The sequence below is a fragment of the Lynx rufus genome, unplaced genomic scaffold, assembly GCF_022079265.1.
Source record: "Lynx rufus isolate CCGP_SWC_20201006 ecotype Redwood Valley unplaced genomic scaffold, mLynRuf1.p SCAF_13, whole genome shotgun sequence".
Classification (NCBI taxonomy): Eukaryota; Metazoa; Chordata; class Mammalia; order Carnivora; family Felidae; genus Lynx; species Lynx rufus.
Genome location: NW_025814827.1, coordinates 8426461 through 8442439, shown reverse-complemented (window position 1 = coordinate 8442439; position 15979 = coordinate 8426461). Strand labels below are relative to the sequence as shown.

Here is a 15979-nt window from a genome sequence, read left to right as displayed (position 1 = left end):
GGGGACTAGCACCCCTCTTACAGGATTATTGAGAAGACAAGCAATTAGAACAAAGCCCGATTCCTGGAAGCCCTCTATGAATGTTATCAAGCATTACTATTGCTAAACGTAATAAATTAACATTTATTCAGCTCCCTGTCCCTACCGGACATTTTGCAGTGACCAGCATCATCTCTAATTTTTCCTACTAATCCCACATGGTGGGCATCATCATTTCCATTATATATCCTAGAGAGAGGAAGTGACTTGTCCAAAATCACACACTTAGTAAGTGTCAGCGCCGGTATTCAAAGCCCAAGTCACAGCAACGTGCCGCTCATATGAACCTCACTGGGCTCAGACTCAGCCTCTCCACCTGTGTGACGGGTTTCGCGTCATCTCCCAAGTCCCCAGGGCCGGTTCTGGTCCAGCGGCACCCAGGGATTGGACCGTAACCTGGGATCTACCGTTTGGTCCCTGCCATCTTCTCCGGGCACCGCCAGCTCCTTCCTCTGAACTAAATGACATGGTCACATCCTGCGGTACATGGGTGATGTCTGAATCACCACCCTTTTGTGGGAAACCGAGCATTTTAAACTTGTGCTCTCCCCGCCTTGTTTCCTGGGAAGTCCCATTATATACATCAGTTGGCACTGTGTAAAAACAAGGCCTTTCTCACGTCTCCTCACGTTCTGAGTCATAGTCATAATACCGAATAGCACGGGGCCAGCTGGGCTGGCCTGGGCTATCTGCTGTGAACTGATGTGCCCCTTTCAAGGCCCTCCTCCCCTCAAGAGCCCCTCTTCCACCTCAGCAGCCCTCCTTGTCCTGCCCACCTGCAACTGCCTGTTGCCTCTCCTTCTCTGGAAAGAAAGCCTTTAATCTAAAAACAAATGGCCTTGGGAGTGTCAGGGCTGAGCACATGCCCACCCAGGGACCTGGCCTGTTGAGAAAGGTGACTGGAACCAGGGCGATACTAACCTCAGTGGGGATTAGTTAATGGGATTTCAGGAGGTTGCAGGCTTGAGTGAGTTTTCATTGATCGATTCATTCATTCCACAACCATTTACTGCTTGTCTCCCCTGGCCAGGCACTGCTCTGGACCCTGGGAGACAGAAGTAAACACAACAAACACGAATCCTTGCTCTCCTGATCACATTCTGTTGGAGGAGACAACAGACAAGGTGAAAAAATAAACAAGCAACGATGCTAAATAATGAGAGATGCCTCAGAGAGACTGAAGCAGGGGAGGGTGTTTATGTCTGTGCATGTACGCAGGGGGAGGTTGACATTTTCGTCGGGGGAGCCATTAAATGCCTCCGTGAGAGGGTGATGTTGGAGGAAAGGCCTGAAGTAAGTGAGAGAGACTCTTTGGTGAGGAGCCCCCCAGGCAGAAGGAACCACAAGTTCGAAGCCCAAGATGCTCGTTGTGGGGAAGAACCTTCCAGACACTGCGAGGGTGGAGCAGAAGGAGCAAGTGGGGGAGGAGTCAGGATGAGGTCAGAAAGGCAGGGGAAGCTAGATCAAACGGGGCCTCTTACTCAGAGGAGGGACATGACATGATCTGACCTACATTCCATCAGCATCCCTCTGGCTACTAGGGGGGTTGAGCCTCAAGGGGCCAGGGCAGAGGCAGGGGGACCAGTTAGGTGGCTCTTACCGCCAGCCACGGGAGCCTTTCTGGGTCCCCCCAAAGTGGCCCCCAGACAACTGCCTGCCTCCTGGCCCTGGTCCTCCAGGCTGAGTGAGTGGAGATGGGAAGGCCGAAGGCATGGGGGCTTTCAGAGCACCGATGATGTGGGCCCAGTGGGCAGGCTGGGGTGTGGCGGGGAGAGCTAGTTTTAAGATGAGCAGATCGCAGGCAGAGCCACACGGAAGAGAGAGAAAAAAGCAGGGCCCATCTTGGCGACACTTCGGACACATTCGGGACAATCGGCAGGGCCTCTCACTGAGGCTGCCAGTGTCTCTGCCCCTGGCTGGCCTCACCGTCAGCAGCAAGCACATTCCACAGCTGATGTTTGGCTTGTGGTCTGGCCTGGCCCTCTCCTTGGCTTCTTCTGCTCTGAAAGGCTTTTAAAATCAAAATCTGGGTTCTCTTTAAGTTTGGGGCATGAATCACTGCTTCTGGGCCTGGGCAGGGGCTGGAGGCCGGGAGGCCCCATCCGCGGGTGCTTCCTCTCACTTAGACCTGCGTGCGTTGTGTCACTAAGCACGTTTGTGTGACAGGCTCCCAGTCAAAGCACTTGGGAGTCGGACTCGCCTCCAAGCTCCCGGCCAACATTTCCAATTGCCTGAGGGCCCCCTCCACCAGCCCCAAGAGCCCCGCAAAGTCAGCATGTCTAGAACGGACTCGACTTCCCCTCCTCCAACCTCCTCCTCCGCACAAGCCAGTGGTGCTGCCGCTTGGCCTCCCTGACACCTTTCTTCCCCAGATGACCAGGCCCCGCTCCATTCTGTCCCTCCAGCCTCGTTCTTCTCCTTTCATCTTGCCACCTCTCCACCAGGCTCTGGTGGCCCCTGGGTCACTCCACGTCCGTCTTACCTCATTCCACCTGGTCTCAGTTGTCCTGTCGCATTCACCCTCCTCCGTCCCCCAGAACTTCTCAAAACACAGATTCAAACACGCTGCCACCCTCCCTCAGAAACCTCCAATGGCTCCCCATCTGCTAAATCCAATGTCTTAGTTGGCATTCAGGTCCCCTCTCAGTGCCTCGGCCCTGAAGGTGTTCCCTTCTCTCAGTTCCCCGTGGCACACCCTCCAATATCCCGCTGACCAACATCACGCCCTTTGCCCAGATACACTCTCTACCCCTCCTGCATTTGCGATCTCTTTCCCAACTCTCAAATCCCAGAGTCTTTTCTCTGTGTGACTTCCTCCCTTATATTACAGTTATTTATACAAAGGCCCTGTCTCTCCCACTAAACCATAAACTAATCAGAGGACTGGATGTATCTCTTATCTTTTACCCACTAGAGCACTGAGCACAGGGCCCGGCTCACACAGGTCCCTGTGTTAGGACCCCCTGGGGGTACACGTGCAGAGAAATGTAAGACATTATCTTGCCCTTAAATACCTTTCTGTTTAGGGGCGCCTGGGTGGCTCAGTCGGTTAAGCATCCGACTTCGGCTCCGGTCAGGATCTCGCGGTCTGTGGGTTCGAGCCCCGCATCAGGCTCTGTGCTGACAGCTCAGAGCCTGGAGCCTGCTTCAGATTCTGTGTCTCCCTCTCTCTCTGCCCCTCCCCTGCTCATGCTCTGTCTCTCTCTGTCTCTCAATAATAAATAAATGTTAAAAAAAAAAAAAAACAACTTTCTGTTTCCTCGGATAGACAGTTCTTACATATTTAATACATATTAATCAAGCATCTACTGTGGCGCTTGGTGAGAGCTAGGGACACTGGGAGTGGTAGGAGATGTGGTCTCTGCTCTTAGTTCGGTGGAGGAAGATGTGCAACCAATTACAATACTGTGTGGTCAGTAAAGTGCAGGGTGTCTTGAGATCATACAGGTCTCCAAGGTCTCGTTGAGGGGCTAAGGTGAGGATTCCAGGAGGAACTGGAGCCCAAGTGGAGACCTGAAGAATAAGTAGGAGGCAGCCAGGAAAAAGGAGGAGGCAGAATTGGATCTAAGGAACAACATGAGTGAAGGCCAGAGTGAGCTGGTGTGCCTGGAAAACTAAGCTCGGTCTGGTGGGGGCCCTCTGGGAGGGCGTGGGTGCTGGTGCATGTGGTGCTGCTCCGGGTGGGTCCTGAGCACAGGCCAGGGCCAGCTATTCAGGGTCTGGTTAGCTCTGCCAACCTGATGGCAATAGGGAGCCACTGAAGGTTTTAAGCAGGGGAGTGACGACACTACTTTGTATTTTAGCTTTACCTTGGCTGCTATTGAAAACGGTCTGATGGAATGGGGGTCAGGGAGACAATGACACCTGAGTTGGGCTGGGGCCTCAGGGAGGTCCCAGAGCCCTCCTGCTCTGTCCCCAGATCTCTCTTCCTGACGGAGCATCCCTTTCCCACCCCACAAGGCTTTGCTTTGCCTGTGCCCCATCCTGAGTTGGGGGCTTCCTTCACTAGAACACTGACGACAGTTTCAGCAGGCCCCAGAATCAGAGGGTTGGAATGATGCTAGGGGGCTTCGTCTAACCCCTGCTGGACACCTCCCATCCCGCCCCCAACCCCTGTGCCTCTCCATCTGTCTGTTGGCAGTTCTGACCAGGATCCTCAGTAGATCAGTGTCCTCCAAAGCCCCTCTTTGGCTTTTCTGGGTTTCCTGCTTGGGGCCCAGTGCCCAGTAGCTCATGGCTTTGTAGGAGACACAGAGAGGGTCTCCAACGATCAACCCCCCACGTGCCAACTCCCACCCCCAAATTCCACCTTGTGCTCAGCCTCTCAAACTTTGACTCCAAGCTGGGTTTCCAGCCCAGCCTGGCTATGAATCCTGCGCCAGCTCAGGCTGGGGTGGGGGTGGGGGTGGGGGTGGGGGTGGGTGTGGACTGGAGGAACTGGGGCTCAGGAGAACTGGTGAAATCCTGGCTTCACCACTGGCTGTTGTGTGACCCTGGGTAAGTCATTCCCTTCCCAGACGGTGCTTTCTCTTCTGCTTCACTGGGGACTGGGCTTAGAGTTCATCAGTGATTCTCAGCCATGGCTGTCTGTTGGAATGACGGAGGAGTTTTAAAAAACGTGATGCTGGGCTCTAACAGAGAGTGATGATGTGTTCTGGGGTAGGGCCTGGGCAAAGGTTCTATTTTATGCAGGCCGCCATCCCCTTGTTCATCCAGGATGAAGGACGCTGGATTTGCTGATCGTCTGCAATATTCCATGACAGACCAAGATGGGTGGGGCAGAGTGGGCAAAAAGCCCGAGGAGTGTCCCCTCATAAAGTATCGGCCCGCAGGACCACAGCAGTACAAGTACCTGCGGCTGCAGAAAGGCCAGAAAATTCAAGTTTTGGCCTCATGCATTCAGCAAGGTGGCTACTCCAGAGCCTAGCGCCAAGTGCTTGGAAGGGCCCCCCCCCCCCCCCACCAAAGGTTCTCAAAGTGGTCTTGGGCCAGTAGTAGCTGGAGAGGGAAGCAGCTTTTGATTTCGGCATCTTTTGATGCACGGCTTCAAATGCATCCCGCAGGCCTCACTCCGCCTTTAGAACTGCTTCATGGGACACCCCAGCATCGTGGGCACCAGCACTCTGCACGAGCCCTACAGTCTGTATGTGATCTGCGCCTTCCTGCTCCCACCGTGTCCCCCGAGGAAGAGGCTGTGCCTTATCTAATTTGAAATCCCCAGGATCTGGAGGTGTAGTGGGTGCTCAGTACACGTGAGTCAAATGGACAAGCCACTCAGTTTCTTCATTTGTAAAGTGGGATCATGGTGCCTCCCTGCCAAAGTACAGGCCTGTGGGGAGAACCACATGAGCAGGCTGGCTTCATGGGTGTGCAACCTGAGCAGCTGCTCAGGGCCCTACACTCAGAAGGGCCCACACTTGATTTAATGCTCTGTGGTGGCCATCCTGGAATTCTTAATCTTTTTAAACGAGGAGCCCTGCGTTTTCATTTTGTACTGGGTTTTGTAGATGATGGGGCTGGTCTTGCACGTGTGGAAAACGGTGTGAATAAACCCAGAGAAGAGCCCTGCCTACAAATTATTTGTGGGACTTTATGATTGCCATCAGCTACTGGATCTGAGAGGCTATTAACTCCAGGGAAAGACCAGTTCTGGTAGAGGAAGAAAACATGGGCGCTGCTTTGTGACCTTTCTGGTAGGAGGGGGCAGTGGTCTGGGGCAGCGGCCTGGGGATGGCCAGGCTGAGAGAGAGAACTGTGGGGGCCGGGGAACACCAGAGGTCTATAGAGAATGATTTCAATGATCTTATCCCTCCTGCCTGCCACAGATGTAGAATTTCTACCATTAGAACTTCATTCCTTTGCCTGAAGCATTGCTTGCTCCTTAAATTAGGTGTAGCAAATTAGATTCCTAACCTCATCTTTGGCCAGAGAACCTGCCTCTGAGTTCCCATGTGATCTTGGGAAAACCGTTAAGAGCCTCGGTTTCTCCATCTACCTAATGGACATACTAGCCATGGCAGGGCCTCTAAGCCTCACTTGGCCCCTCCTCATTGATAGAATGAACATATGGAAATGCTCATCAGGAGCTGCACCCACTTGCTCAGTTTGGGTTTTTTTCCCCATGGCCTTCCTGAGGCACAGCCCTCCCAATCTGCAAGGACATAGGCCTAGGAAATCTGCAGGGTCAGGATTTCTGATAGCCTGGGTGATGCTCTGGAGGAAGAAAACTATCAACCCCAGCTGCAGAGGCAGGAACCCCTTCTCTGTGTCATCCTGTTTAGAATCCTGGAGTATGTTGCTATAGCAACTTGCCTAACTCACCCCACATGCCACGTGGAAAAGCCTCTGTCTGCTCTAGTGCATCACCCAAGCCACAGACGGGATTCTTCTAACTTACAGGATGGGGCCTCCGTCATCCACAAGGGCCGGAAGAGTGGGCCAAGTGGCTGGACCACGTGAAGGCAGGTCCCCAGCCTCAAATATTTAGTCTGCTGGTTGGCCTCTGCACCTGACATTTTACCATCAGCCCCTTGTCCCTTGAGCTCAAGGTACAGTCCAGTTAAAATGCAAACCCCTTCAGGTAGGACACATGAAATTGTCATCACTCATTAGTGCCCTTCAGCCTGAATTAAATCATTAGGTCTGGGGCTCAGAGCAAGTTTTGATTAGGGGAACAGGAGAAGAGAACTGCTCAGCCCGGACCCCGAGAAGGGACTGGAGAGGGAGTCTGGGGGCGGGTGGCGTGGTCCAGAGCACTGGGAACTTGGGGGCAGCGGGTAGAGAGCCTCTCTCGGCCCTGAGCTGTGAGGCGAGGGAGGGAGAGCCTTGCTTACATTCTGAGGCACCATGTGAGCGTCGCTTCTCATCAGGCCGGCACCTTGACTGAGAAGCCAGTGTCTAGCTGAGTCTGAAGAAGGGAGTGGCCACTCCTGGGCTGGTGCCCTTGAGCGGATGGCCATTTGAGCGCTGATCTCATTTTCCCTGAAGACAGCTCCTTCAGCAGGAGCACCTTACTCATCTATCTATGCTCTCCGGGCCCAGTTCCCAAAGAAATATCATGAATGGATTAAGGAAGAGCCATGGCTTGGGCGTCAAACAATCCTGATGCGACCTCTTACTCTATCAACATGACCTTGGATGAACCAACACACTCCTCGCGTGTATTCTGGTGATTGCAGTTGTGACTTCGTGAGGCAGCAGCAGGGCCTAAGTGAGATGTGAGAACGTGCTCAACACAGCAGACGGCATCAATCAAATGACGCACGGTGGGAAGGGGATACCTGCTGCTGTTAACTGACGGCTGACTGGGTGCCAGATGCTGCTCGAAGCACTTGATATGAGTGAGCCACGTACAGATCATCGGACGTTTAGCACGCACCAGCCTGTGATGTTGTTTTTCTCCCCATTACACAGATGAGGAAAAATGAGGCCCAGAGGGGCTTCTCCAGGGTTTGCCGAGGAGAAAAGATGTGAACCCGGGCAGCTGGGCTCCCAGGCCACGCACATGGTGATCGCTGCTGCTGTTCAGGAAGCACGTGGGTGAACAACGAAATGAGGGACAGAGGCAGGGAGGCAATGTGACCACCCTGGCTTTTCCCTCCAGGTAGGATTTTATTTATGTTGGGACTCAGGTCATAAAAACATGAAGGGTATGAAAGCCATTCCATGGAATGGATTCATGTTTTGGAAAGCTTATTTAATTGGGGTTTACAAGATGACCAACTCCAGCCTCTTGCCTCCCCTTCTCCCCACACTGGTAACAAACTTCTGGGCTTTCAGCTAAGAATCTGTCCAGCTGGGATTTACATGATGGGGGTTGGACCCCCACCTGGACCACAGCTCCCTCTAGCAAGCACTCCACACTGAGGGCATGTGGGTTCGGAGTCAGCTGGAGGCCATCATATACCTCAACATAATAAAGGCCACATATGACAAATCCACAGCCAACATCACACCTAATAGTGAAAAACTTTTCCTCTGAAATTAGGAACAACACAAGGCTGCCCAACCTTGCCGCATAGTATCCAAAATCCTAGCTACAGTCACCAGACAAGAAAAAGAAATAAAAGGCATCTCAACTGATAAAGAAGGAACACTGCCACAATTTGCAAATAACATGATATATATAGAAAATCCTAAAGGCTCCACAAAAAGCTATTAGAATTAATAAATGAATTCATTAAAATTGCAGGATATAAAATTATTAGACAGAAATCTGTTGCATTTTTATACACTAATAATGAGCTAGCAGAAAGAGAAATCAAGAAAATCCTATTTGCAATTGTATCAAAAAGAAGAAAATAACTGGGAATAAATTTAACCAAGGAGGTAAAAGACCTATACTCTGAAAACTGTAAGGTATTGATGAAAGAGACTGACGATGAACCAATAACTGGAAAGATACAGCATATTCATGGACTGGAAGAATTAAGTGTTAAAATGTCCACACTACCCAAAGCAATGTACAGATTCAATGTAATCTCCATCAAAATACCAATAGCATTTTTCACAAAACTAGAATAATCCCCAAATTTGTATGGAGCCACAAAAGATCCGAATAGCCAAAGCAATCTTGAGAGAGAAGAACGAAGCTGGAGGTATCACAATCCTGGATTTCAAACTATACTACAAGCTGTAGTAATCAAAACAGTATGGCACTGGCACAAAGATAGACACATAGATCAGCGGGACCAAGCAGAGAGCCCAGAAATAAACCCACGTGTATATGGTCAATTAATCTATAACAAAGGACAGAAGAACATACAATGGGAAAAGACAGTTTCTTCAATAAGTGGTGTTGGGAAAACTAGACAGCTACATGGTAGGGAAGGAAGGAAGGAAGGAAGGAAGGAAGGAAGGAAGGAAGGGAAGGGGGGGAGGAAGGGAGGAAAAAAGGAAGGAAAGAAGGAAGGAAGGAATGGGAAGGAGAGAGGAGGAAGGAAGAAAGAAGGGAGGGAGGAAGGGAGGAAGGAAGGGAGGGAGGGAGGAAGGGAGGGAGGAAGGAAGGGAGGGAGGAAGAAAGGAAGGAGGGAGGGAAGGAAGGAAGGAAGGAAGGAAGGAAGGAAAGGGAGGGAGGAAGGGAGGAAAAGAGAAGGAAAGAAGGAAGGAAGGAACAGGAGAGGGGAGGGGAGGGGAGGGGAGGAAGGAAGGAAGGAAGGAAGGAAGGAAAGGAAGGAAGGAAAGGGAGGGAGGAAGGGAGGGAGGAAGGGAGGAAAAAAGGAAGGAAGGAATGGGAAGGGGAGGGGAGGAAGGAAGAATAGAAGGGAGGGAGGAAGGGAGGGAGGAAGGGAGGAAAGAAGGAAGGAAAGAAAGGGATGGAGGAAGGGAGGAAAAGAGAAGGAAAGAAGGAAGGAAGGAACAGGAGAGGGGAGGAAGGAAGAAAGAAGGGAGGAAGGAAGGAAGGAAGGAAAGAAGGAAGGAAGGAAGGAAAGGGAGGGAGGAAGGGAGGAAGGAAGGGAGGGAGGAAGGGAGGGAAAAAAGGAAGGAAAGAAGGAAGGAAGGAATGGGAAGGGGAGGGGAGGAAGGAAGAATAGAAGGGAGGGAGGAAGGGAGGGAGGAAGGAAGAATAGAAGGGAGGGAGGGAGGGAGGAAGGAAAGAAAGGGAGGGAGGAAGGAAAGAAAGGGAGGGAGGGAGGAAGGAAGGAAGGGAGGAAAAGAGAAGGAAAGAAGGAAGGAAGGAACAGAAGAGGGGAGAGGAGGAAGGAAGAAAGAAGGGAGGAAGGAAATAAGGAAGGAAGGAAGGAAGGAAGGAAGGAAGGAAGGAAGGAAGGAAGGACACCCCTTTCTTACACCATATAAAAAAATAAACTCAAAATGGATTAAAGCCCTAAATGTGATACCTGAAGCCATAAAACCCCTAAAAGAAAACATAGGCAGTAAACTCCTAGACATGGGTCTTAGCAATATTTGGGAGGGTCTGTCTCCCGAGGCAAGGACAACAAAAGCAAAAATAAACAATTGGGACTACATCAGACTAAAAGCTTTTGCACAGCAAAGTAAACCATCACCAAAATGAAAAAATCCACATCTACTAAATGGGAGAAAATATTTGCAAATGATGTATCTGATAAGTAGTTAATACCCCCCAAAATATAAGAAGTCATTTAAAAAAAGCAATCTGATTTTAAAACGGGTAGAGAAACTGAATAGACACCTTTTCCAAAGAAGACATACAGATGGCCGATGGGCACATGAAAATATGCTCAATATCACTCATCATTAGTGAAATGCAAATCAATACCACAACGAAGTATCATCTCGCACCTGTCAGAATGGCCATCATCACAAAGACAAGAAAAAACAAATGTTGGTGAGGATGTGGAGAAAAGAGAACCCATGTGCTATTGGTGGGAATGTAAATTGGTGCAGCCACTGTGGAAAACAGTATGGCAATTCCTCAAAAAATTAAAAATAGAACTATTTTAATAGTTCTGAACGACCCAGTAATTCCACTATTGGGTATTTACTCCCCCAAAATGAAAACACTAATTCAAAAAGATATATGCCCTCCGTTGTTCATTGCAGCACTATTTACAATAGCTAAGATATGGAAGCAACCTAAGTGTCCATTGATAGACGAATGGATAAAGATGTACTTTGTGTACACAATGGGACATTACTCAACCACAAAAGATAATGAAATCTTGCCAATCACAACAACATGGGTAACACCCAGAGGGTATGGCACCAAGTGAAATAAGTCAGAAAGAGACATATACCATGTGATTTCATTTACACGCGGAATCTAAAAAACAAAGCAAATGAACAAACAGAACAAGACCAATAGACTCATCAATACAGGGAATAAACTGGGCTGCCAGAAGTGAAAGGGATTAAGAGGCACAAACTTCCAGTTATTAAACAAAAAAGTCCTGGAGATGAAAAGTACAGACTGGGGAATCTAGTCAGTAATATTGTAATCGCTTTCTGTGGTGGCAGGTTGCAACCACTCACCACGGTGTGCATTTCATAAGACGTATAAATGTTGAATCACTGTGTTGTAACCTGAAACGAATACAATACTGGATATCAGTTGTACTTCTATTAAAAAAAAAAAAAAACCTACTATAAAAAAAAACACAAAGAACTAAAGAGCAAGCCAGCTCAGACCACAGTTTTGTCCTAAGCAAGGAGGAGAGAGGATGGAAGGGAAGTTGCCTGCTGCTGAAGGAAGCTTCCCCTACAGGAGGGGAGAGAAAGAGCTTTGGGGAGGTCAAAATGAAGGTGAGTCGCTGTCTGAGTTCCGTAGGGGCCCACAGCCCTGTGTGGGTGGGCGGGGACAAGGAGAACAGCAAGGAGATAGACATCCCATCTCTGGGGGGCCATGGTGGGATAGACGCTGGCCACAGTGAATAACTAGAAAGAAGGTGATACTCCACTGCTCTTTTCAGGGGCCCCGAGACCCGCGTGTGGAAGGGTCCAGAAGCTCCTCAGCTGAGAGGCTTGGCTGACAAGCCCCACAGCTGGAGAGCCGGGCTTGGATCCTTTTAGTTTTTGCACACCCACGGTGCCTAGTACTGTGTTTTTTTTCCCAGACGAGGTTTTTCTGCTGAATAAGAACCGCCCCCCACCCCCTGCTTCCACAGGGACACACAAGGGCCATGCCGCATGGTAGGTTCTTCTCCACGCCACAAAATACCACAAGACACTCACACTAAGATTGCATTGACTTCATGACAGCCTCAACCGAAATAAATAAATAAATAAATAAATAAATAAATAAATAAATAAATAACTAGCTAGCTAGATAGAATCCCTCAATTCCCATCATGATCAAGACTTCGGGCCAGGTCTTTAGGAGAGGGGCTGGGAAAGTTTGTGTCTATTTGGGGCCTTGACATGTATGTCTTCTCCAGCACCCTCGCACGTAGCACTTCCTTTAGACCTCTCCTATGGACTTGAGTTTGACAGCTACAACTCCGTGCATCCTTCCATCGTACCTTCAGTCCTAAGCTGCTGCTGCTGGAGAAGAAAGACAACCTCCCTGAATGCTTAATATGTGCTGGAACTTTCCAAGCACTGTATTTACACTTACTCATTTAATCTTTGGATAATTCTGTAAATTCTCTTATTATCATCCCCATTTTGCAGATGAGAAAGCTGAGGCACAGAACCATTTGGTAATTTGCAAAGAGCACAGAGTCCTAACTGGCAGAGGCCAGACCCAGTCCAGGGAGTGAGACCCCCAGGCTTTCACCCCCACGCTGTGTCTGATCTCCCTGTGTGCCTTTATGGAGCGCCGCAGACAATAGGTGCTCAGTAAAGATTGAGTTTTAAAGAATCATTACTCATGAACCCTTATTACAGATATGTTATGATAGAAACTTCTGATCAATGGATCTGTTTTACCTGGATGTCAGCTACAAAAGCCTTTAGGTTTGTCTATTTCCTATTCCTTCCTTCCATCCTTCCTTCCCTCCATCCTCCCTTCCTCTTCCCTTCTTCCCTCCTTCTTTTATTTCCTTCCTCCCTTCCTTCCTTCCTCTTTCCCTCCTTCTCTCTCTCTCTTTATTCCTTTTTTCTTCCTTTCTAGTTTCGCCCACCCATCACCTTGCCCAACTTACAGCAGAAGCTCTGGCAAGATAGAAGCTCCAAACTCATAATGGCTTCCACGTGCATTCACTCCCAACTTGGCCTGTGACAGGTTCCCTGCTCAGCCAAGCTGTGCCGTCACCATCAGGCAAGCTTCCTGGTAATCCTCACATTGAATCCATGTGATGCACCATTGGGAGACTGACATCAATCTTGCTCTGGAGCCAGGGGGATGGACCCACTGACCCCCCCAACCCCCGCCCCAACCTTTCCAATTTTGGGTCCAAAATAGAGTCACCTTTGTGGTTTAAAATATCTTTTTTTTTTCTCTCCCTTTAATTAGTCCCAGGAAATAACACTCTAACTTATAAACAATCCTACTTTGAGGCCCCTCCACACTCTCCACACCCTTTCAAGGCTCTCCTCCCCTCAGGAAGCCTCCTTTGCTAATCAAGTGGAACTGAACTTCTCTTGTGTGAACCATAGTCCTTAGCTTTTCTGTGCTGTTCACTCCCTAATCCCTCTATTCAGCTTCCTCTGGCCTTGCCTTATTCCCAGCTCCAGGCAGGACCCAGACTGCACACATACTTGGTCCCCACGCCCAGTTTCTTGCAAGCAGATGTCGTCGTTCCAACATTGATTGATATGTTTAATGAATCCCATATTTTAAGAACCCAAACTGACCATACATAACTTAAGGGTGGTTTTTCTCCATTTAAAGGGAATTCTGAGTCACAAATCCTGTCCCTGTCCTTCACCCCACTCCCCTAGCGCCCCCCCCCCCGGCCCCCACCATTCCTGCTTGAGTAAACGACATTAACAACCATGGCTTCTGCCCTGCTGTGCACCAAGCCCTGTGTTAAGGACTTTTCTGACAGTGCCTCACTTAATTATCTGGAGTACTTTATGAACTCGGTCTGAGTTTCTATCTCCGTTCCACAAAGAAGGAAACCTGTTGGAGAGATTGCATATTGTGCCCAAGATTGTACAGCTAGTGGGCAGCAGAGCCAGGATGGAAGCGCTCTGATTCCAAAGACTTCATTCTTAGCTTTCCGAGGTCCAGGCTTTCTCCATCTCAGGTCCGGTGGGAAGGTTCCTCCTATCTGGAGCCACACAGGGCTCCCTTTTCCTAAGACTGGATCTCCCCGTGATTTGAAGACAGTTCCTGGAGTTACCTTCCCTCCTGTCTAAAAGACCTAGAGTGGACTTCACCTCCCCCTGCAGCTGGTTTCTAGACGTCTGCTGGCCTGGTGGCCTGATGCCCTCCCCAACACTCCTTTCCCCAACAACTTAAAGCGGCAATGTTTGCTTCGTGGCTCTAGGATCTGGACTGAAATCCATGGCCAGAAACTCTTTCAACTACAGGCCCTTCCAGAGTCTCCGCTAGAGACCGATGGGGGGTGCACTTGTTTCCGCGGTACCCTGGGACCGCGGTGAGTGAGCCCGGGCTGGGGGGTCGCCACCGATGCTCCCTGTCTGCTCCTTCCCTGCTGCCCCCGCGTCTGACCCCAGTACCGCTCCAGCCCCAGCCTGACCCATGCGGAAGGGGAGGCGAGGCCGGGCGGCTAGTCCCCGCGGCGGGCTCTGGTCCCCGCCGGGACACTCCGCTGCGCAAAGGAGAGGCCCCGAAAGCGGTCGCCGCCGGTAGAACGGCGCCGCTGGCCGCCACCCCGGGTCGGGGCGGGTCGCTGGGGGTGGAGAAGCCCAGGCCGGGTGGCCCCAGTGCGGAGAGCCCAGGGCCCGCTTCTGGCTGCCGGCAGTGCGCCCGGCCGGCCCGAAGTCCTCGCCGCGCCCCGACACCTGGATTGCATTAGGCGGGCGGCGCGCGCCTCGGCGACGGCGGCTTCTCCCGATTATTGAATAACTGCATAATTTCGAGCACCGGTTGCCCCGTCCCTACCCCGCGTGTCAGGTAAGGTTTCTGGGGCCCTGGACTGCGAAGCTGCGCCCGTCGCCTTCGGCCCGGCCGGCGACCGCTCGCCCCTGGGGCTTCGTCCTAGGGGTCCCCGCCCTGGGGCTTCGTCCGACCGCGGCCGGAGGTACTCTGGGCAGCGCTCGGCGCCCAGGTCCCCCCAGCTCTCCCGGGCCGTCGCGCCCGGCTCCCCAAACTTCAGGCGCCTCCCTCCGCAGGCAGGAGGGCTCCCGAGGCGGCGCTTGCTCCGCGCGCCCGGACCCCTCCCAGCCCGGGCCACGCGCCCTCCGCGCTCCCGGGACGCCCGAGTCTCCCCGGCGGGGCGCCCGGAGGTAGCCAGCGTGTCCGGCGGGGCCGCCAGCCCGCCGCGCTCCTCGACTCGAGCCTCTTCAGTCTTCCCCAACTCCTCCCCGCACACCCAAACAAACTCCCGGCCCCGAGTCGCCCCGGCGCCCTCTTTTGCGAAGTTTGGCCGCTAGACTGCCGCCGCTTCTCGGGGGACCCGCGTCCCCCCAGCAGCCAAGCTCCGACCCTCCGAGGGGCTCCCACCGGCGCGCGGAGGCAAGGGAGACGTACCTGGCCACAGGCTGAGCGCCCAGGCCACCAAGAGGCCCCTGGGCAGGTCCATGGCGCGCGGCGGCGGCGGCGGGTGAGGCCGGGTGAGGGGCGGCGGGGCGGTGAGCCCGAGCGGCAGCCTCCTCGCGGGCGCCCGGAGCCTGCACTGCGAGCCGCGCGCCCGGCTCCCTGACAGCCGCCGCTCCTGCAGAGGAAGTGGGAGGGCTCGGGCGGCGGGGAGGGGCGCGCGGACACGCTCGCGCCGGGCGCGGGGCCAATCTCGGCCCCTCTGCCACCTGGGCACGCGGCGTGCCGCTCCCCCCCCCCACGCCCTCTCCGCACCGCCCGCGCCCCTACTCCTCCTCTGCCGGTGAGAACTCCCCCCGCCCCCTCCTCCGAGAAACGGTGCGGCGCCTCCCTCCACACCCCGCCACCAAAGGCCAAATCTCTGCAGCAAAAGTGGTTTATATTCCCGTTTCTCAGAGGGTTCACAAAGCTCGGAGGGGTATCTCAGGTGACCCGAAGACATTGGCCACGACTGAGGTCTCCCTTGGCCCAGGGCAGCGGATGTCCCTCAAACGTCAATTCGGAGACGTCCCTCCCGCCTGCCCTTATCGGGAGCTTGGAATGCAAAGGCCCCGGTGCTGCTTCTGACCCCGGAATGAATGCGGATCCCTGCTCCACCTCCACTCTGTCCGCCCCTCCTACCTGAGGCACACCCCGACGCAGCCAGGAGGATCCTGTGCCTACTTTCACAGCAGTGAAGCTGTTCTTTGGAACGCAGCCACCTTCCTTCCCAGCAGTTCAAAACCCTGACAATTAAATTCAACGCACATTTGTTGCACAAACTTTAAATCAGGCCCTGGACCAGAACCAGGGAGTGTAGAGGCTGGCCTGCCCAGCAGGGGAGAATTGAGGCAGAGGGTGGGATGGCACAGGTGG

At 52.3% G+C, this 15979-nt stretch overlaps 1 protein-coding gene across 1 annotated transcript in view; it reads right to left on the bottom strand.

The window, feature by feature from the left end:
* ITGA11 (integrin subunit alpha 11) overlaps positions 1-15110 on the bottom strand; it is a 126189-nt gene extending 111079 nt beyond the window's left edge. The window contains exon 1 of the mRNA XM_047074876.1: positions 15059-15110. Within this exon, the coding sequence (XP_046930832.1) occupies positions 15059-15110 (52 nt within the window). The remainder of the gene's footprint in view (positions 1-15058) is intronic.
* Between the last annotated feature and the right edge of the window lie 869 nt (positions 15111-15979).